General features: G+C 31.7%; 1 protein-coding gene across 1 annotated transcript; it reads left to right on the plus strand.

Moving 5' to 3' along the window:
* Positions 1 to 4,047: 4,047 nt before the first annotated feature.
* Positions 4,048 to 5,046, plus strand: LOC112535876. The gene is made up of 3 exons (XM_025158619.2): positions 4,048 to 4,205; positions 4,375 to 4,427; positions 4,645 to 5,046. The coding sequence occupies exons 1-3, from the start codon at positions 4,136 to 4,138 to the stop codon at positions 4,753 to 4,755; spliced, it is 234 nt and encodes a 77-aa protein (XP_025014387.1). The 5' UTR covers positions 4,048 to 4,135; the 3' UTR covers positions 4,756 to 5,046.
* The last annotated feature ends 19,770 nt before the right edge of the window (positions 5,047 to 24,816 follow it).

The raw sequence follows: 24,816 nt of genomic DNA on the forward strand, positions 1-24,816 counted from the left end.
ATTTCTCGTTATACTCCAATTTTTGGTATTCTTTTGAATCAACAAATTTTGATGTCTATTTTTTTGGTATTCGTGTGTAAATCAACAAATTAATAGAATGTTCAACTTTATTTTTCTGTGATATCTTTTTTGTTAAAGTTTCTACTACGTCAGGTAGCCATATCTTAAGTAATCGTTTATGAGCGTAATAAAGTATCGTTGACCATTCTATGCTAGTGTAAAGAATAGACCATAGATATTTGTATGTATTAGTTCTAAGACTTTTATACATCTGTTAGCACTTGATTTCTTTATGTTTCTTTGTCTTTCCGTTAATGCATTCAATATAAACTAATTTCTTAAATTAAAGGAATCAAGAATTTCGTCCAATACAAGCCTCTAAATTCTCTATTTGGAGATATGGCCTAAACGCTTACGCCATAAGAAAGCAGACATTCCAACTGGAGGTCAGGCTTAGACTTTCATTTCTTAGTTAATTGCACTTTGTACCTTTTGAACTAGTATACAGGATTTTGATTATGAAAGTAATAGATTCTAGCATATAAAAGATGATCAACTAAAATATCAGCACTAATAAAATTTGAATTTATAGATATATTAACTTTATTATTTCTAAAAGCACAAAAGTATCCACATTTGTTCAAAGAGGAAATAGAAACTAATTTTGGATAATGGAGCAACAAAAGTTTCAAATAAATCCAAATAATAGCTAATATTTAGAAATAATCTAAAATTTCTTATAACTTCCATAGGAACTTTATCGCTATTGGCTATAAAGATGAATCTTTCAGCATCAGTTGGCGATCGGCCCTAGAGGCACCCTGCATAAACACACTTTTGTGAGTAGTAGCATCAGAATCCTTAGCCGTCTTATGTTTATTATTCTGATAGATTGCGAGAACTTTATCCTTTTTTTGCACAGCAGATGGCGTATTTGGACACTCTTTCTTCATGTGTCCTCCCTTTTTACAAAGAAAAACAAGTGAATTTATCACTTTTCTTCTATTCTAGTTTCAGTATCCTTAGCCCTCTTATGTTTATTATTCTGAGAGATTGATGTGAAGTGAGTACTTTCACTTTATCCCTCTAGGTTCTTCCTCTTCTTGCACACATTATGAAATGAGCTCATTAAAAGTCCATTTATCTTTTGAGTATTATAACTCACCTTAAAATGACTAAATTGTGAGGAAGAGAAATAAGAACTAAATACACAAGTAAATTTTTATTTATCTCTAACTTTAGTGCCTTAAGTTTTTCAGCAAGATTTGACATTTCTATAATGTACTCCCTTATGTTCCCTTTTCCCATATACCTCATAAAAATTGTAGCAGTCAAATGGTTACTTGTTTCTGATTTCTCATTCTTGGCAAAATACTGTTAAATTGGCATAAGAGATTGCTTAGCATTATTGCTCTCAGAAATACAGCGTCAAAATGCTTCCAGTATGGAATGATCATTAGACTTATACAGTTAGAGCGATTCCATTTCTCAACTTTAGCTTCATTTGAAGCATCTTCAGCTAAAGTAGGTCGCTTCATTTTTAACACAAGGTCTAAATTCATACAGATGAGAATGATTTTCACATACCTTAAAGTTTTTACCATTTAACATAGGAATGTGACTAATTCGAGCAAAAACATTATTTATGACTGTTGAAATTAAATAGAGATAAGAAACATCACACAATTAATAAACATATCATAAAAATGATATTACAAGATACCTAGCACAAGTTGACATTCAGTATTTGCACAAAAATATCAATTGTAAATGATAACGCAACAATCTAATATTGATAATAAATCCTATCAAAGAACAACCTTTTCTTGGACCGACTATCATTCACATGGGTAACAACTATATAATCATCAATATTTTTCATCGCAAGTGTCTTTATTGATTAACCAAATATTAACCCTCCTTGAGTTGATCAATATTCGCATAAATAATGATTACACAAATGTTTATGTTTCAAATTAAATTAATTTACACAACAAAAAGGCTGTGATAACATGTTATTTCAATTAACTTAATTTGAAATTCTGATAACAATCAGTTACGTAAAACTATAGATTTCATATTTAACAAAGTTCAAATATCCTAATGATGCTGACGTATAATCTAAATACATGCAAATCACATACATATATTAAAAACTCACACATAATGAAGTTTACAATCAAAATAAAATACTTCAAAAACTGATGAGTATGTAAGGCTCCATAACGCAATTCGAATGCAATTATTTCAAAGCCCAACTTTAATCTTCATAATTTAACATGATAGCTGCTTAATATCACTTGTTAGACTTTATTAACTATAATAATAAGCAATAAATCATCCATAAAAATATATCAAATTATAGATATCAAAATCCAAATTGATCATTAAATCCTAATATCTAAAACTATCATGTCATAATTATTAAGGAAGTTTAGTCATAAATACGTGTCTCTATTATAATAATTAAATCTTTTATAGAATGAATGATGTACGAGTGCTTGAATCAACAAGTATAGCTTTCTTCAGTCAAATTTTTGAATTCCTTAGAATTTCTTGCTTTCTGTTTGCGATGGATAGAGAATAGAAGTTGTCATATGATTTGACGTATTGGAAATCATAATCTAGGAGTTTTTATATTCTAATCTAATAAAATCTCATTAAGTCTATATAAATAAGAAAATAAACTTTTATTAAAATTTAAAAATTTATTAATTATGTATAAAAATTACATTAAATAAGTTCACTGATAAATTAACATTTAATATAATTTTTATTAAATATGTAAGCCCGTAGAATATATGAGCAGTATGATGCCCAATCTTATATAATTTTATCTCATATTATCTCGTAATAGATTGGTGCGAAGCAAAGGAACGAGTCGTCCATCCAAATCGTGGGTGGTGACTCTTTTTTTATATTTGTACTATTCTAATTTGTTTTAATGAAAAAAAAAATAAATATCTTATTACATTAACAAAAATAGAAACAACAACGATTTGCCATGGTTCTTGCACTAGCCTATCCAAAAGTTGCTTCCGTATAAATTAGATTGGTCGACCAACATAATCTTTGTAGGATACTCCATATCAAATTTAAAATCTTAAAATAATAATAGTAAAAGAAATGGGTGATTTTGAATATATACATAGATCTTATGTGCATTTAGTTTTTAATACATAAGCATAATATTATATGTAATTTAATATTTATTTACATATTTTATAAAGAGTATTATAAAATAATTAATATATTGTTATTTTAATTAAATAATAAATTCAATCTTAAAAGCATATATAAAATAATTAAATAATAATTTATAATTTTAAAAATAATTAATTGTATTTTTTATATTTATAAGAAAATTAATAAATTCATAAAAAATTTATCTAAATACGACATATTATTAATTACATCTGATATTAAATTATTATTATATGAGTTTAATTTAGTTTTAATTAACTTTTATATTTAAACATATACTTTTAAAATAAAATATTTAATTTTAAATGTTATAAATTAAAAGATACTTTATAATAAAAATTTCCACGCAACTATACACCAAACAAATAGATGATTGATAAATATCCATTAGTTTTAAACGATGAAGTATATATTAATTATTAAATACTTAAATATAAAACACTTATACATACTTGTTATTTTTCTATTAGTTTTCATGTATATATCAAATATTAACTGTTTTACATTTTTAATAGTTTTTCTTTTTTTTTTCTTTTCTTTTTATTCCGAAGAGAAGCAGACCGACTTATTAACAAGGTGATAAAGACTCCAAAAAAAGCCAATAAGCTCAAAATGGCTACAGAACTAAAGCCATGCAAAGTATTCTTGTCCTTGGTTTGTCCACATGCATTCCATTGCGTTTTTCTTTCTCTTTCCTTCTTTTTTGGTTAAATGTTACATATATATAAAAAAAGAAAAGTAGTTGACTTTAGGGTTTTTAATTGTGGGCTAAAGGATAATGCATTTCATCATCATTCTGTAGCTATTGGGTGGTGCGCCACAAGAATAGAGCTCTCATGGCACTTGAACTACCACTAACAATAAAAGCCAATCTTCCCTCCCTTTCCCCTCTCATGGTAAAGGCACATAGCCTATTTCCTCTTGCACTCAAATGGCTCCGACTCTTAGCATCAAGACCCTCCTTCTACTCTCCCTTTTACTCCTCATTCCCTTTTCTTCAGGTTAGTGTATATCTTTTTCAGATTTTAAATCGTAGTGAAATATAATGGAATCAATCATTTTTTAAATTCATTATGTTACTGATTTTTCCATTCTGATTACATTTTATTGTATACAATTATGTTATACAAAATGTATGATCCACTTAAAGAGCTTGGCTTTGTCTTGTAGGCATGGTTGAAGGCTTCAGGGAAGGCATGAACCCAAATCACTCACTTCACAAGGTATGATCACTACGTAACTTCTCAACATAAAATACTAAATGCCAAAAGTGCACACTATTATATAGATGTAGAAACATGGATTCTATTCAAAGAAACGAATTATTGTCTTGATTTTAGTTTCTTATTTTTGGGTACATATGTTTATAGTAACTCTTAAGTTATTAATTCATAATTTCTTCACTAACCAATGTTTCCACATGTCTCTATGTGAAAAAAGGATGTGTTCCAAATGATCAATACCAGGAAGCTTTTGATGAATATGCTAGATTATGATGACACAGGACCAAACACTAAGCATGATCCCAGGAAGAAAGGAGGCAAGCCTTAACTGAATTATTGTCATTATATATAAATTATTAATATATAAGATATAATCTATCTCTTCTCTTTCTCTCTCAGAGGTTTTTACCATGTATGAGGAGATGTTCCATTTTATTTCGAAATGAGTTTCTTTAGTATAATTATTAATACTAACGTATATCCCTATTTGTGAGGGGTCTAGTTTATAAGGTGGTTCAGAAGATGCGTTTTGCATCATTACTACTCATTCCATGTTGGTGTTTATGTTGGCTATTGCCTATCTTTGTATGTCAATAATAAATGAGGCTTTCTCTATTTATATTTATTTCAAGAAATAGAAGTAAGAGTTTACCAATGGATTTTGCCATTAACATGAATTACTGAATATATATATAATAATAATATTTCAAAAAAAAAAATAAAAGGGACCGGTAGGAAGCCGCTAGAGTTGAGCTTTTGACTTATTATAAGGCAACCCATATATTAACTACGACAGATAATGATATAAATAGTTAATTATTTTTTTTAAATATAAATTTGTTTCGTTTCAATCATTCAATTTCAATTTGATTACAATTTATTTTTATTATTATTGAGGAATTGATACATCACATTTCTCTTAATTACTTTTTTTTGTTAACTATTTTTATAACATGTAAAAATTTCAATTGGAATATGATTAGGAAAAACACAATTAAAGCTGAATAATTGAAAATGAACAAATTAAGATTATGTTATCAAAATTAAACTAAATACAAAGTTTAATAACTATTTATTTAATCTATCCTACTAGTCTAATGACAATGCAGATAACATGTTAATCTATAGTTTTTTTTTTTTAATCTTTTCTTATTAATGTGAAATATTCAAGGAGAATTTATGTTTTGAAAAATAGATAAGCAGACAATGATGATAAGTAAATAGAGAAATGAATCATTCATAATTTCCAAGCTGAAATTCTCTATGGCATATTTACATCAGATCTTAAATATATTCTGACCTACCAAAATAATTTCAAGTTGTGAACTAGGTATAATGCTCAGTTTCTTGAAACATCGATACACTAAGAGTATATATAATGGGACAAAATACTTTTATCGCAAAGGTATAAGATTGTTGTGCAGTGATGAGATACTCCCCAAAAGCTAGCTATTCCAAGCAAAGGTTTTCTTGGAGAATAGGATTTTGGATCCGAATCCACCCATAATAGCTAGGTAAATCCGTATTTAAAATAAAATAAAAAAATATTTTGTATTTCACTGTTTTATAATTTTTAGTATGTAGATTTTTTTTCAGATAAATATACTTATGTGATTACAAATCATAACAAAAAAAAATATCTCACCGTTAAAAAATCAGAATTTATTAGGATTTTGCCACATTTACTTCGATCAACTATCATTATTATGTAATCCGTGTTTGATAACATATGTTTGGAACTTAACAATTCATAATTTCATTATTTGACCGTTAAATCACATTTTAAAAAATTATTAATTTTATTATATCAATTTAACGGTCAAACAATAGTGTTTTGAGTTATTAAAATAGTTATCTAAAAACTTAATCTTCAAATAATGTGTACTTAAATTATTATATGTAAATCATTTGAAAACAACATTAATACTACTTAATTTAATTATCAAATCAAAATCAAAAATTTTCAAATTAATAAAATAATTTAGCCTAACAATAAGTATAAAACATATTGTTTGAATTGAAAAATCTATATATTAGACAAAGTAACCATTCTTATTTTAAAGGATAAATAAAAAGAGTGCCACATAATTAATTTTATTTAAATATATAACATACAATAATTTTTTTAACTAGAATTCAGAAAATGCTAAAATAATTAAAATAATATTAAACTTCATATGCCTATAAAATTTATAAAACAAATTATTTTAAATTATGAAAAAGTATTTAAAGGATTATAATTTTTAATGAAATAGTAATTTATTTTTGTGATTATAACAAATTTTATTCTTTTATTTTTAACTTACTAATTTTTGTAAGTTATTGACCTGCATAAACTCAGCCTATTTCTATAATATCATAATATTTTTATAAATAAATTAGTAACCATTCTTTCATTTAAACGGCCAATAAAGAGATTGCCAAATTCTTAATTTCATTTTTAAATATATAAAATATTTAACCTTGTTAATATGTAATTATGAGTTACCGACTAATATTGATTAATACTAAAATAACTAAAATAGTATATAAAGTTAATTTTTAAAAATTGTTTTAAATTATGAAAACCTATAAAATTCTTAATGAGATAGCAATTTTCTTGTAATTTTTTTATATTTCCGAATGACTAATTGTTTTATAAATTAGTGACTTATAATAAAGCAATAATATTTTTGTAATATTATAATTTTTTTCATAAGTAAATAAGACTTATAAAAATTATTTTAATGTGAGAAAATATAAAAGTAGTTTTCATTTTTCGTACAATAATAATTTTACTCTTATGAAAGATTTTATTATAATTTTATTAATTTACCAAATATTTCACAAATAATTGAGTTATGTAAAAGCAGTCATATTTTTGTAATATCATAATTCCTTTTGTAATTAAGAAAAATATATTAATTTATAAAAAAATATAAAAAAGCATCATTCTTCATAAAATAATAATTATTTTTGTGATTAAAACAATTATTCCTTTTCATCAACTTATTTAATTTTTTTCTTAAATGATTAAAAGTTAATGTGTATAGAAACCATAAAATACAAAAATTTTATTGATAGAAAATCACATCCTTAGCAACCATGTACCCCAATAACCAACAAGTATGATACATACAGAATGCAAAATAATACCAACCAATCAAGATGATTATAAAATCCAAAGATCCCTCAAAAGAAGCTTATGAACTCATTTCAATTGTTATTGATCAACAATGAAATTAGCAATTGAATCTAATCAGAATCTAATCACAATGCCACAAATCCAAAAGAATTTGATAAGGAAAGAATAAAAAATAAGATTTTAGTTAAATAACGTCACAACCTAAAAGAAATTTGATAAATTCAAAGTTCATGCAAGAACTTAAGCAAAAACACTCACAAGTGTAATATATTATATTAATCATTAAAAATTGCTTACAAATAGAGCTTAGCTTGGTATATATAGCCAAAGCTAGATCTAAAGAAACCTTAGATATGTCTGGACACCTCACATAACTCCCCACTAACACACAATTAAATATATAGTTGTTGGAACCTTCAACTCCATACCTATAACTCCTAAATGTTAAACTCTCACACTTACTGTTGGAAAATTGGCAATATTTATGAGACATATGATAACTCATTTTGAGGAGGCCCCATCCAAAATGAATTATGGGTGAATGATAAGTTGATATCCATTGAATGTTGACATGTAAAAGTTATATGAAATACCGAAGATCATATGATATATCAAAGGTCATGGATTAATAGTGAACTAATCATGATATTTCCAAAGGTCATGGAATAATGATGAATTAATCATGGTAATACAAAAAGTCATAGATTAATTATAATTAATCATGATATATCAAAAATCTTAAGGTATGTCAAAGGTCATTTCCCTATATTAGTCATTCCCTATATATATCATCCATATTACTTTCATTCAAGGTGTGAAAAGAAAGATCCTCCTATCTTCTTTTCTTTGCTTTCAAGTGTAATAAAGCTCAAACATAGTTCAAGTTTGCTGGTACAGTTGTTGTGGTGTTCATCAAATGTGTTGATCCATTGTATCCTGGAAAACAGACGTCATATCATCCTTAAACACCAATGGTGAGGGGCAAATATGTTTTAAGAAAATTGTGTGATACACAAGCCTCGGATTTCTGATGTCCTAATTTCTCTTTTATCTTGATCGTGTTATGCTGGTGTGCCAAAAATTTGCTTTAGCGTCTCTTTTTGAATCCAAAAATTCTCAAATTATTGGCGTCCTATTTGTCTTACATTAGTATCTAAATTTTACTACTTTGTTGTCCATTTATTTTCATATTATTGTCCTTATAATCTTGATAATTCTAGCATATGTTTATATTTTATATATTATTACTAACACTTACAACATAAGTTATAAAGATGGAAGGACTTCGTCAAACTTAAAATAACCTAAAATACTTATTAAAATGAAAACTAGACATATATAGAGTAATTCACTATTATTGAATAAAATACAAAACTTAGCTAAACAACGTAGTAGGCGACACGGCCTTAGCACGATCATGCTTAGCCCATACTTCATTCTTTATTGAAAGGGTAGTAGGCGACACGGTCTTGAGCACGACCATGCTTCATTCTTTTGAAAGGGTAGTAGGCGACACGACTTGGAGCACGCACATGCTTAGCCCATGCCTCCTTCCTTTTCAAACAAATTGAAAATTTGACTTCCAATGCCTTTGGTTTGGGTTTGATTGGCTTCTATGAAGCTTAACAGAGCTTTTTGCATCTTTTTAGCATTAGATATTATCAATGGACCTTGAAGATTAAAAGAATCTTTAGTTGAATTAATCTTTTTTCCATTATTCCCTCTCTCCTCGAAAGGATTCATCCTCAAATCAAGTTCATTATCATCTTTCTTGCCTACATCAAAGAAAGAAAGATAAACTACATTGAAAGATGCACTTACATTACCATACTCACTTGGTATATCACGCTTGTAGGCATTGTTATTGATTCTTTCAAGGACTTGAAATTGTCCATTTTCTCTTAGCATTAGCTTTGATTTCTTTGGCTTGAAAATCTCTCATTCCTCAAGTATACCCAAACCCAATCACCTGGTTCAAATACCACTTTCTTTCTTCCCTTGTTGTGTCACCTTTCATATTGAAGAGTCTTCTTCTCTATTTAGGCCTTCACTTTTTTATGTAAGCTCTTAACAAAAACATCCATTTATTTGCCTTCCAAGTTAGCTTTCTCAATTGGTAATGGCATCAAACCCATAGAAGTTAATGGATTAGACCCATAAATAACCTCAAATGGTGTTTGATTTGTTGTGCCATGTACACTTCTACTGTAGGCAAACTCCACATGTGGCAAGCATTCTTCCCAATTTTTCAAGTTCCTTTGAATTATAACTCTCAATAGTTGTGAAAGAGTCCTATTAACCACCTATGTTTGTCCATCCGTTTGTAGATGGAAAGTTGTTGAGAATAGAATTTTTGTTCCCAACTTGCTCCAAGGTGTCTTCCAAATGTGGCTAAGAAACTTGATATCTATATCGCTTACTATTTTCCTTGGAACCCCATGTGGCCTCACAACTTCCTTGAAGAATAGCCCCGCAACATGTGTTACATCATCCATCTTGTGACAATATATAAAATGAGTCATCTTGTTAAACCCATCAACAATAACAAAGATAGAATATTTCCCCCCTTTTGACCTAGGTAATCCTAATACAAAGTCCACAGAAATGTCTACCTAAAGTTCATTAAGGATGGGAAAAGTTACATATAACCCATGAGGCATCACTCTAGATTTAGATTGTTTACATGTAATACATCTCTCACACACTTTTTCAACATTTTTTCTCATGTGTGACCAAAAGAAATGCTCACTCAACACGTATATAGTCTTACTCACACCAAAATGCCTTATTAAACCTCCTCCATGTGCCTCTCTCAAAGAAGATTGAGGCACACACAGCTTGTTTTCTTAAAAAAGAAAATCATCAAGCCTATAGAATTTGTAAAAACCTCCCTTTTCCCGTACACATTTGTAATATTAAGGTCATAAATATACAAGTCTTTGTTAAATTCAAAACCTAACAACTTTGCATCAAGAATAGGGCTGCACGAGCCATTTGCGAGCTACTCGAAGCTTGGCTCTGTAAAAGCTCGTTCGAGTTCATTCATCAGGATAAATGAGCTGAGCTCGAGCTTCAATTTTTAGCTCATTTATTAAACAATTCGAGCTCGAGTTTAATAGTGCTCGGCTCGTCTGAGCTCGTGAGTTGGATCGTTTAATGAGCTCGCAAGCTAACTTGTTAAAAAGCTCACAAGCTAGCTCGTTTAATGAGCTTGCGAGCTGGCTCGTTTAAAAAGCTCGCATCTAGCTCATGCATCAAATAAGTAATATATTCTAATTGAAAAAAAAATAAAATAAATACATTATAAGAACTCAACTTTTATTACATTAAAGAAACAATATATATCTACAAATTAGGTTTTAATTATAAATATTCTAATTGAATAATTTTAGTGTTACTTAAATAAGTCCTAGTTTAATAACATTATTAATTAAGTTAGTATTAATTATGTATATTTTAATTATTATTAATTTCTTACTATTTTATTTTTTGTCATAAAGTAATTTAAGTAGAATAATAAAATAAAAACTATGTATGAAACAATATAGTTTTATGTATAATATAGTTAACTTAAATCAATATAAACTACATTGCTTTATTATAAAACTTCGTAACAGTAAATACTTAAAGATATTACTATAAAGCTACATAGTCTTAGCATTGAATAAACAAGCATATATTATGTAAATGTTTAAAGATATTTGAAAATTATAGTCTATACATTTGTAAATTAACAAAACATGAGTAAATATTTTTATAATATGCTTAGTATGAAGCTTGTAAATAGAGTAAGAACTTTATAAATTAACATAAAAGATATTATAGTTTAAGTGATAAAGGAAAGATACTGGAGTAAGAATTTCTATAAATTAACATGAGTAAATATCTTTGTAATATGCTTAATGTGAAGCTTATGATACTAGACTTTACTCGTTTGCATTCCTAGTCCTAACTAAATTATAAATGGATTTGGAACGAGTTTGAAATAGAATTCTATGGAGTTTGTTGAACTTTTTCTTATTCTTTTTTCTATCAAAAACTTGATTTAATTATTTTAGCTTTTAAATTTATATACATATTTTGCTCTTGTGTATAATTTATTTATAATTGCAAAATTTACAGCTATATATTTGGTAAAATCGAGCTTGCTTAATGAGCTTAGAATCGAGCTTTCTTAACGAGCTTGAAATTAAGTTAAGCCCGAGCTTAGCTCGTTTATATAAATACTAAGCTCGAGTTCAACTTGTTTATATGTACTATTGATCTAATTACGAGCTGCGCTTGAACCAAGCTCAAACATATCAAAATTACAACGAGCCGAGCTCGAGCTCTAAAGTATAAAAAACTATCGAGCTCAAGGTCAGTTAAATTTTTACGAGCCAAGCTTAAACATTGAAAAGCTGGACTTGACTCGGCTCATTTGCACCCCTAATCAAGAGTAGAAATCAAAGCATACGTTCTTGATAAAGCATTAGCTACCACATTCTCCTTGTACTTGATGGTGTAAGGAAATGACTCTATAAACTCCACCCATTTATACATCTTCTACTAAACTTTTCTTGTCCTTTGAGATACTTCAAGGACTCATGGTCAGTATGAATCACAAATTCCTTATACCAAAGTTAGTGTTGCCAATATTCTAATATCCATACCAACACATAGAACTCCTTGTCATATGTTGGATAGTTTAGACTAGCTCTATTAAGCTTTTGCCTGAAGAATGCAGTTGGACTTCCTTCTTGCATTAGGACTCTTTCAATACATATTCCACTTGCATTATACTCAACCTCAAAGGGTTCAACAAAATTAGGCAAGGCAAGCAAGGGTGCCGAACTTAATTTGTCCTTTAAGAAGTCAAAAGCAACATCTTATTCTTTTTCCCACTTGAAACCCACATTCTTTTTAATGCATTTAGTTAAAGGTGCAGGAATTGTAGAAAAATCCTTAATGAATCTCCTATAAAAACTAGCAAGATCATGAAAACTCCTAACATCATGCACACTAGTATGTTTCAACCATTTCTTAATTACTTTTACTTTTTTCTTGATCAACATGAATTCTTTTATCATTAACAATATATCTAAGAAAAGTAATTTCATTAGTGCAAAAAGTGTAATTCTTAGGATTAGCATGCAAGGTCTCTTGTTTTAACACATCAAAAACAGCCTTTAAATGTATTACATGCTCATCTAAAGGTTTACTATAAAAAAGAACATCATCAAAATAAACCACCACAAACTTTCCAATGAAAGCACACAAAATATGATTCATTAATCTCATAAAAGTGCTTGGTGTATTAGTTAAGCCAAATGGCATTACTAACCACTCATATAAACCTTATTTTGTTTTGAAAGCAGTTTTCCATTCATCACTCTCATGGATTCTAATTTGATGATAATATGATTTAATACCAATTTTAGAAAACACACAACAAGCATGAAATTCATCCAACATATCATCTATCCTAGGTATAGTTTCACGATACTTTACTGTTATCTTGTTAATGGTGCGACAATCAACACACATCCTCCATGTTCCTTCTCTTTTAGGCACTAAAATTACGAGAACTGCAATGGGCTCATACTTTCTATCACATACCCCTTATCCATAAGCTCACTCACTTGCCTTTGGATTTATTTTGTCTCATCGGGGTTGCATCTATAGGCTGGCCTATTTGGAATATTGCACCCTGAATGAAGTCATTTTGGTGCTCAATACCATGAATGGGTGGTTATCCTTTGGGCACATCTCCGGAAAAGAGGTCTTCATATTCCTTCAAAAGGTAAAAAAACAACACTAGACAAATCTTAGTTAAAATCATTAGTTATAATGAAAACATCTTTGTACATGAGTACACGCACTTATTAGATTAATGTTAGTTTTTTCCTCACATCACTTGACTTTTGCATAGATATTCATTTTTCTTTCGCTCTTTTCTTCCTTGTTTTCTCTCACCTTGTGTTTCCCATTGTACTCACTTTTACCATTAAACTCACCTTTTTTATTTTCTCTCTCTTTCACCCTACCTAAAATTTCCTCATTTGAAGATTTAAGCTCCTCATATTGTTGTTTTATCCTCATTTGGTCTTTATAAATGGTATTAGGAGGTAATGGTCCAAGATTGAACTTTTTTCCCTCCACAGTCAAAGAGTACCTATTCTTGAAATCATCATATAAAACATGTCTATCATATTGCCAAGGTTTTTCCAACAAAACATGACCGACATACATGGGAATCACATCATATAAAACCTCATCCTTATATCTACCAATTGAAAAAGAAATCAATACTTGCTTATTAACCTTCACAACACCACTATCATTCAACCATTGCAATTTGTAAGGCTTTGGATGCTTAATAGTAAGCAAATTTAATTTTTTAACAAGAAAAGTACTAGACATATTAGTACAACTACTACTAGCCATAATCATGTTACACAATTTATTAGCAATCAAACAATGAGTATGAAACAAATTTTCATGTTGCTCCCCATGTTCATCATTTTTCACTTGCAAACTAAATGTGCATTGTACTACCAAGATATCCTTTTTAGCATATTCAGCATCACTAACATCCTCTAAAGGTAGCATCTCATCCTCACTTTCACTTTCCCTTTCGACTACCCCATCTCTATTAATCATGACTCTTTTATTTGGGCAATCACGTGCATAATGTCCAAGTCCTAAGTACTTAAAATATTTTATCCCTCTAGTTTGATTCTCAACTTTACCCTCATTGCCCATATCTACTTTAGCTTTAGAATCATCAATTTTAGGCTTAACAATGGGTTTATCATCATTTTTACTCTAATTCGACTTTCAAGAAAAAGAAGAAGTGGAACTCGAATAAGGTTTAGAATCATACTTACTTGTACCCTTGAATTTGAGTTGCCTCTCAATCTTCATGGCCATATTCACCATTTCCTCACTCTCAACATAGGGTTGCAACTCCACAATATCGATTGTGTTTTTGTTCAAGCCATTCAAGAACCTTGCCATGGTAGCTTCTCTATCCTCCTATATGTTAGCCCTTATCATGGCTACTTCCATTTCTTTATGATACTCCTCTACACTCTTAGAACCTCGTGTCAAAGATTGTAGCTTTTGGTGTAATTCCTTATAGTAGTGACTAGGGAAAATCACTTCTTCATGATGCGTTTCATCTTTACCCATGTTTCAATGGGTCTATCACTAATGCTTCTCCTTTCCCTACAAAATTGATCCTACCAAACAAATAGATAATTACAAAACTCCACAACAACAAGTTTTACCTTCTTTACTTCAAAATATTTGTGACATTCGAAGATCATCTCCACTTTCCTTTCCCACTCGTATAGGCTTCGAGGTCATTCTTTCCTTGAAAGAAAGGAAGTGTTGATATGGCCGGTAGTGGTTTGATCTTCATTTTGATGTTGCCTATATTTCAATCGACTTGATCAAGTCTTGCTCTCCTATTTTGCCTTCTAGGTGGACCATCATCAACAATGGTAACTTGATCAAAGTCAGAATCTCCATCATATTGTTCATTATTAAGAGTTGGTTGTCTTTCTCTTCTTAGTTCATCTCTCGACTTTGTAATTACATCATCACGTTTCTCCAAATGGTCTCTAACTTCACCCATCATTTTGAACATTCGTTCAAACTGTTGTTGCTTGGCTAATACCATAGGATCATTTGAAGAAGAACTTGTTTTCTTGTCTTTATTAGACATGTTGAAATCTGAAAACAATAAACAGGAACATAAATAGAATGCTCTCAAGTGGTTTCACTCAATTGGCTTTTCTCGATGCTAGTCTCACCACTATTTTCCTTTTATCTCTCTTGCCTTTGCTTTGGATTCTTATATAAACTAAGTACCTTAAAACAAACAAATTTTAATTGAAAGTAATTCGATAAAACGAAATAGGGCTTGTCTATATCAAAATTTTAGGTAGGCCAATTTAAAAGTAGTTTAACACAAAGAACAATAATCAATTATCGAATTTAAGGTCCCTTTAATCTTAAAACAATTCTGAAATGAAAAGAACTTTGTTTCCACATTTTTTTAATTATGGAATTTTTTTCTTTATTAGTTTCAATTTTTTTTAATAAAAATGCAGAATTAAAATAAAATAAAAAAGATTAAACACAAAGAAGGGACAAATTTGGAATGCAAAGAAATTTGGCACATAATGAAAAAGATAAAAAGAAAATGAAGAATTAGAAAACAAGCACATAAACACAAAGGATAAGCAAACCTCAATTAAAGCAAGCTCTGATACCAAATGATAGGAAATCACCTCTATAGCAACCATACACCCCAATAACTAACAAGTTATGATACATATGGAATGCAAGAAAATACCCTCCCATCAAGATGATTCCAAAACTCAAGAATCCCTCAAAAGAAGTTTATGAAACTAATTTTAATTATTATTGATTAACAGTGAAATTAGCACTTGAATCTAATCCTAACGCCACAAATCCAAAGAGATTTAATAAGTAAAAAATCAAAAATAAGATTTTAGTTAAAGAACGCCATGAATTAAAAGAAATTTGATAAGTTCAAAGCTCATGCAAGAACTTAAGCAAAAACACTCATAAGTGTAATATATTATATTAATCATCAAAAGTTGTTTACAAATGGAGCTTAGCTTGGTATATCTAGCCAAAGCTAGACCTAAAGAAACCCTAGATATATCTAGACACCTCACATGACTCCCCACTAACACACAATTAAAACTATAGTTGTTGGAGCCTTTAACTCCACATTTGTAATTGCCATTAAAATCTCACACTTAAAACATAAGTTACAAAGATGGAAAGACTTATTCAAACTTAAAATAACCTAAAATATACTTAAAAAAACTTATTAAAACATGCACTAAACATATATAGACTAATTCACTATTATTGAACAAAATACAAAACTTAGCTAAATAGTGTAATAGGCTAGCACAACCATGCTTAGCACATGCTTCATTCTTTATTGAAAGGATAGTAGGAGACACGGTCTTAAGCATGGCCATGCTTAGCCCATGCTTAATTCTTTTGAAAGGGCAGTAGGCTACATAACTTGGAGCACGCCCATGCTTAGCCCGTGTTGCCTTCCTTTTCAAACAAATTGAAGATTTGACTTCCAAAGCCTTTGGTTTGGATTTGATTGGTCTACATGCCTTTCATTAAGCTTAACAAAGCTCCTTGCATCTTCTTAGTCTTAGATCTTGTTAATGGACCTTGAAGATTAAAAGAATTTTTTGGTTGAATCAAGCTTTTTGGTGTCATTTATTGTATTTATAATAACTTATCTTTTTTAATTATAGTGTTATAGTGAAAATAAAACAATGAAAGGATTCAACCGGGTGCTAGGCATTATAAACGGATGAGATGTACTAATTAATAAATTAATATTATTTTCTTAGAAGGAAATTAAATGCATTAAAAAGAAAACGCTAGACCAACGTAGCCATCATAGATTGAAGCATCCATATTGAGTTTCTAATGATTGGAGGGTGGAGCTATCCATTTAGAGTTGTTATTCTTATGATTTACTCCTATACCATTTCCTTAGGGCTTCCTATAGTCAGCAACAACATCGTTGGTGTCACGACCCGATCTGTGGGTCTATGACCGGCACTAGGGAATGGGTAGGCGTAAGGCTACCGAATCCCGTAGTAAGCCTGACAATTCACTAACTTAATCAAATTTCAATCTGAAAGCACTGATCCACAATTTAGAATGTGGACTGCCAGCATGAATAGGCAAGACCAGAATTTACATGAAATTACAAAATGATAAATCTAAAATTTCTACTGCGAAGATTTTAGAACTTTAGAAGTCGACATACCATTAATATTAGTTAAATTTAACCTAAAGATGAAGGATTCGGGCTGCTAAATGAAAAGAACTGTAGAAAAACTAACCAACCTGAAAAACAGTTAAATTGAGACTGTCAGTCTCGGGAGTGAGTTAAATATAACACAATTCAATGGCACATTTATTTAATTTAACATAAAATATTAAATCATGCAAGAATATACGTGTCATGCCATGCTTCTATAAAATAAATTTCATATACTACTGGACGGAGTACTTCAGTAGAACCCTAATCCCTATTTCTAAACAGTCTCAACCTTTCGGTTCTCTCGTTCCAACAGGACTGGCCCCCAGAGAGCGAAGCTCGACCATGATCCTTAAATCCAGTATGGTCACTTAAATTTTCAATAAAGCCGACGCCTAGAGAGCAATGCTCGACCAGGGACCTTTACTCCGGCAAACTCACTCTACTCAGCCTAGAGAGTTAAACTCGACCAAGGCAAATCCTAAACCATTCTTCTATTACCTTAGTCAAATTCATACAGGTGTGCACGCAGTCCTGATGCAACCCATCAAGTGGCATGTTCTATTGTCATCTCATTCCGAATCAACATGTATTCATAATAGCATTGATGCAGAAAATGATACATATATGAATAGTAATTAAATGAATAATTTAAGTCTATAATCAATTAATCACAATTGCTATTTAAAATCTGCGCATGACACATGTAAACAGATATATGACTTTAACTCACAGTTCTGACGACCTCCTAGCTTTGCTCCGATGCCTCGGGTGGAGCGAGCCGAACTGATAGTTCTATCTAATCACAGGAACAACCAAATCAGAAAAAGTAAAACATTTACTAAAAACCCTAGGTCTAGACTCTTAGAATTAACTGTCTAAGAATCTCGACTCGGAAGAATTCTATCGAAAATTCGGCAGAACCTCCCCTAAATTACGAACATCTACCCCCGTATAACGCGTCCAGGACCTGCCAGAAAACACTTCAAATATACAGCGATTAATTAATGGGAGCTGGGCCACCAAAACAGCATTAATTTTTTCGACTCCGCCACACAACACAAAACACGACTATTGGTAGACGGTCCGACAATTAATTATTTTAACTCACAATCCTCACAATATTTTTCTAATGCTCATCCCAATTAAATAAACACACAATTTCATCAATAGCCTTTAAAAACTACGGTCTAGAGAAATTACTGAGACGCTTGATCACTCAATCGACTCGCCTCCAGCTGCCGGAGTCCGATCGACGATCCGAGCACGCCTACGGACAACACGCTGACAATGATTCCAACTTCTGATCTTCCGATCCGACCCCAGATCATCTGAAAAATTTACAGACAATCTCGGCCTTCGATTTTCAAATGGAGTCTGATCGCCACGAAACTAGTGCCATTAGAAAGCTTGAGCTGAGAAGAGTCCGAAAATGCTCTTCGATCGACCAAAGCTCGCCGAAAAATGCCAAAGATCCTGGCTGCTCCTACTTTCTCTCTCCACCGCAAACTTCCAACTCCGGCCACCATTTGTGTTATTACCACCGTCAAAATGAAGCACGGGTTGAGGGGAGTCGCTTGTCACCAAGAACAGCGGCTACCGACGCTTGGAACGCCATGCGCGGCGGCAAGGAAAGCTACGGCTACCTTCCTCGCTCCCACCCTTGCCGTTGTTGATCACAGCCGCCACCGACACCAATGAGCTCGTCGATGACACCTGCACCCCTAGCCGTCGCCACCGGCCATCAGAGCCGACACCTCCTTCCTCCTTCCTCTCTTCTTCCTTCCTTCCTTCTTTCTTTCTTTCTTTCTTTCTTTTCCTTTCTCTTATCGACATTTGGTCCCTGAACTTTTCTTCTTTACCATTTAGTCCCTCAACTTCTTTAATTACCAACAATTTCATCCTGTAAAGTTTATGAGTAATCCTTAAACTTTTCTTTAGCTTTTCAATTAAGCCCCTAACTAATTAATTTGTGCCAAATTAAAATTATTGAAAATATAGAATTACTTATTTACCCTTGTTTTTAAAAATAAAATTACCAAAATACCCTTTAATTATAAAAATACCAATCATACAAATTTTTATTTAGAACCCCAATTTAAAACAATTATATTTTAATCCTTATTCCAAAATTAATTGTCAATTTAATCCTAACACTTAATTAACTTAATTAATCAATTTACTAACTAATTTTCAATTAAAATTAACACCATTAGCTAATTAAAATTCATCATTCCTAAATAAATTCTTTTATAAAATATCAATTATTAATTCTTTCATAACTCTCAAATATAGAATTTTAATTCATATATTCATATCGAAAAAAATTAAGTGACCAAAAAAAATATAATTTATTTTCTAAGGAATTTACGTAATTACTTTCTTGAAAAATCAAACTAATTAGATATAGAAAAATAACTCTCTTATTTTTATCTAGCATTGAAATTCTATTTTAAATCATCCAAATTAGATCAATTGAAAATAAAGTAATATTAATTTAAATAGAAACTCATTATTAATTATTACTAATATTATTATTATTAAAAAGAAAGAATTTCGGGTATTACATTCTCCCCCCCCCCCCCTTAAGAAAAATTTGTCCTCAAATTTTAAAATAAAAGGCTCACACTAAGACTGAAACTAGTAAGAGTAAGAACCTCTCATCTCCAGCTCGGCTTCTCGGGATACTTTCCTCGATAGAATAATTCAACTAACAAACCTTGACCATCGGCAAAACTCAAGAGCAAACCTGACTAACTTGAGCATCCACGATCCTGGCTGACTGCTCCTCGGAAGTCAAATCTTCACTTACTTCCACACACCAAGGTTGCAACATAAGCGAAAGATCAAAGATATACTTGCTCAACACGAATCTACGAAATACCAGATTGACTTGCGAGAAAAATTTAGCAGCAAGTCCAACTTGCATGCCACCTCACCACTCCTGCCGATAATTCCAAGAGTTCCACATAATAAGGGCTAACTTGCCTTTCTTACCAAACCGCATCACTTCTTGCATAAGAGGCGTCTTACAAATACATACTCTCTAATATAAATCTCCACATGCTCCCACTTCGGGTTCGCACAACTCCTCTGCTTCCTAAAAGCTGTCTTCAGCCGCTCGCGAGTAAAAGGAATCTTCTCTGAAATGAAAGATCCGAAACAACTCCAGTCTTGCCAAAATTCCATTAGCTAAATTCTTTCTTAATTACATGCCTTTTACATGTATAGAATACCCTTAACATCCACATCACATCATCCACGTCACATCATCCATCTAATCACGATAACCGATACAAAACCATGCCATCCTGACATAAAAATTCTCCTCGACTAGAAATTAGAGAGTCTCCTTTGTTCCACTATAGTCCAACATGGAGCCTACTGCGCCACAAATTCATTCTCACGGTAACTCAATTTGTCATCCAGAGAATCCCAAGCTAACACAATTTACTTTGAAAGATTTATTTATTTACTTTATAATCATCACTGATAAAAATCATTATTATCTTGAAAAACACCTTTATAAGATCGTAAAATCTCTAGTCATATTCTCTATATAAAATTCTACAATATTGTGCACCAGGGTGATAATACCCCTATCACCGAGGGTTGCAATGCACGATGTATGATGCATTGCCCTAAAAATGAGTTATGGAATTGTGCATGCCTAATAATGAGATGCCACAATGAGTTCTTGCGGAACTGGGCACAATATTGTATTTAAAACACTTTGTTCTACATAGAAAAAGAAATAGTGTTTGCTTAAGTTTCTCTGAATTTCGAGCGTCCGAGAAAAAATATACCAACCACCATTGTTATACTTCTTACAACCACAAAACTCAACCATAACCTCTGCTCGGCATTCTAAGTACTAACTTCAGCTTGACCCATTAAGATGATACCTGATGCGATGACGAGGCATTTCATGACACGACTGCAACTGCACTCTGCACCAATCCTAAATTGTGGTGCCCACTGCCGAAACAACAATCGAAACATCCAAAACCGGTCTGCACTAATCACTTGGAGAAACGGCACGAGTCTACCGCGCTTCTAACCTTGCTATCGCTACAACACTCATTCTTAATGCGGCATAAAGGCAAGCTCATGAGGAAATAAAAGATAGATTCTCTAACAGTGAAAGCTGAGACACTGGAGTCAATAAAACAAACAAGACAAACTTGATCCTAGCTCCACAGTAGTAAGAATCTTAACCTAGGTCAAAGGAAATCTAAACCTAAGCTCTGATACCAACTTTGTCACGACCCGATCTGTGGGTCCATGAATGGCACTAGGGAATGGGTAGGCGTAAGGCCACCGAATCCCGTAGTAAGCCTGACCATTCGCTAACTTGGTCAAATTTCAATCCAAAAGCACTGATCCATAATTACCCTTAACCATCAAGTTCTACAATTTAGAATGTGGACTGCCAGCATGAATAGGCAAGACCGGAATTTACATAAAATTATAAAATGATAAATCTGAAATTTATACTGCAGAGATTCTAGAAACTTTAAAGTCAACATACCATTAAGATCAGTTACATATAACCCGAAGATGAAGGAATTGGGCTGCTAAATGAAAAGAACTGCAGAAAAACTAACCACACCTGAAAAACAGTTAAATTGAGACTGTTAGTCTCGAGAATGAGTTCAAATCATATATCAAAAAATAATTACAAACACTTCAATAACATATTTATTTAATTTAACATAAGATATTAAATCATGCAAAAATATATGTGTCATGTCATGCTTCTATAAAATAAATTTCACATACTACTGGACGGAGTACTTAGTAGAACCCTAATCCCCATTACTAAACAGTCTCAGCCTTTCGGCTCTCTCGTTCCAACAGGACTGGTGCCCAGAGAGCGAAGCTCGACTAGGATCCTTAAATCCAGTATGGTCACTTAAATTTCTAATAAAGCAAGCGCCTAGAGAGCAATGCTCGATTAAGGACCTTTACTCTGGCAAACTCACTCTATTCAGCCCAGAGATTTAAACTCGACCAGGGCAAATCCTAAACCATTCTTCTATTACCTTACTCAAATTCATACAGCGGCACACACGGTCCTGATGCAACCTATCAGGTGGCATGTTCTACTGTCGTCTCATCCCGAATCAACATGCATTCACAATAGCATTGATGCAGAAAATGATACTTATATGAATAGTAATTAAATGAATAATTTAAGTCTATAATCAATTAATCACAATTGCTATTTAAAATCTGCGCATGACACATGTAAACAGATATATGACTTTAACTTACAGTTGTGACGGCCTCCTAGCTCTGCTCCGATGCCTCAGGTGGAGCGAGCCGAACTGACGGTTCTATCTAATCACGAGAACAACCAAATCAGAAAAAGTAAAACATTTAATTAATAACCCTAGGTATAGACTCTTAGAATTAACTGTCTAAGAATCTCAACTCGGAAGAATTCTACCGACAATCCGGCAGAACCTCTCCTAAATTACGGACATCTACCTCTCGTATAACGGGTCCAGGACCTGCCAGAAAACACTTCAAATATACAACGATTAATTAATGGGAGTCGAGCCACCAAAACTGCATTAATTTTCCCGACTACGAAACACAACACAAAACATGATTATTGGCACACGGTCTAACAATTAATTATTTTAACTCATAATCCTCACAATATCTTTCTAATGCTCATCACAATTAAATAAATACATAGTTTCCTCAACAGCCTCTAAAATCTACAGTCTAGAGAAATTACCGAGACCCTTGATCACTCGGTTGACTAGCCTCTAGTCGCCGGAGTCTGATCGACGATCCGAGCATGCCAATGGAATCGAGACAACGCGCTGACGATGATTCTAGCTTTCGATCTTCCAATACAACCCTCAATCATCCGGAGACATCTACGGACGATCTCGGCCATCGATTTTTAAATGGAGTCCGATCGCCGCGAAACTGGTGCCATTAGAAAGCTCGAGCCGAGGAGAGTCCGAAAATGCCCTCCGATCGGCCAAAGCTCGCCTGAAAATACCCAAGATCCCGGCTGCCCCTATCTTTTCTCTCCACCGCAAACTTCCAACTCCGGCTACCATTTGCGTCACTACCACTATCGAAATGAAGCTCAAGTCGAGGGGAGTTGTTTGTCACCAAGAATAGCGGTTACCAATGCCGGGAACGCCACACACGGTGGCAAGGAAAGCTACGGCTACCTTCCTCGTTCCCACACTTGTTGTCGCTGATCACAGCCACCACCGACACCAACAAGCTCATCGATAAAAGCTGCACCCCTAGTCGTCACCGTCGCACCCGATCACACACCCATCGCTACCCGCCATTGAAGCCGACGCCTCCTTCCTCCTTCTTCCTCTCTTCTTCCTTGCTTCCTTCCTTCCTTCTTTCTTCCTTTCTTTCTTTCTTTCTTTTCCTTTCTCTTATCAAAATTTGGTCCCTGAACTTTTTTTCTTTACTATTTAGTCCCTCAACTTTTTTGATTACCAACAATTTCATCTTGTAAAATTTCTGATTAACCCTTTAACTTTTCTTTAGCTTTTCATTTAAGCCCCTAACTGATTAATTTAGACCAAATTAAAATTATTGAAAATATAGAACTACTTATTTACCCTTGCTTTTAAAAGTAAAATTACCAAAATACCCTTATCGACACATTTAATTATAAAAATGCCAACCATACAAATTTTCATTTAAAACCCCAATTTAAAACAATTATATTTTAATCCTTATTCTAAAATTAATTGTCAATTTAATTCTAACACTTAATTAACATCATTAATTAATTAACTAACTATTTCCCAATTAAAATCAATACCATTAGCTAATTAAAATTCATCATTCCTAAATAATTTTTTTTATAAAATATTAATTACTAATTCTTTCATAACTCTGAAATATAGAATTTTAATTCATATATTCATATCAGGGAAAATCTAGTGACCAAAGAAAATAAAAAAAGAAATTTCAAGGAATTTACTTAAATACTTTCTTAAAAAATCAAACTAATTAAATATAGAAAAATAACTCTCTTATTTTTATCTAGCATTGAAATTTTATTTTAAATCATCCAATTAGATCAATTGAAAATAAAGTAATACTAATTTAAATAAAAAATTGTTATTAATTATTACTAATATTATATTATTAAAAAGGAAAAATTCCGGGTATTATAGTTGGCAACTAGAAAACTAGCATCTAGATCAACTAACTTATTCTAGAATGTCAACATATTCCTAGTATACCATATAGACCAGAGATACATGAAAAAAATTTCCATATATTCTTTATTCTTCTTGTTGCAAACTTTGTTTAGGCAATCCATAAGGGAGCCCCTTTTATCACTTGCTAAATTTTGGATTCGAAAGGGTGAGGGATACTAGAATGTGGAGTTCCAAGTACAATCCTTTAGCGCATGCTCCATCATTTCTTCCTCCATCCTACAT

Source organism: Ricinus communis, chromosome 1, assembly GCF_019578655.1.
Source record: "Ricinus communis isolate WT05 ecotype wild-type chromosome 1, ASM1957865v1, whole genome shotgun sequence".
Lineage (NCBI taxonomy): Eukaryota > Viridiplantae > Streptophyta > Magnoliopsida > Malpighiales > Euphorbiaceae > Ricinus > Ricinus communis.

Excerpts from the sequence above, each read along its gene's own strand:
- LOC112535876 (XM_025158619.2), top strand. The coding sequence starts at position 4,136 with ATGGCTCCGACTCTTAGCATCAAGACCCTCCTTCTACTCTCCCTTTTA. Across the intron at positions 4,206-4,374 it reads CCTCATTCCCTTTTCTTCAG|GCATGGTTGAAGGCTTCAGG; the intron begins GTTAGTGTATAT and ends TTTGTCTTGTAG. Across the intron at positions 4,428-4,644 it reads CAAATCACTCACTTCACAAG|GATGTGTTCCAAATGATCAA; the intron begins GTATGATCACTA and ends ATGTGAAAAAAG.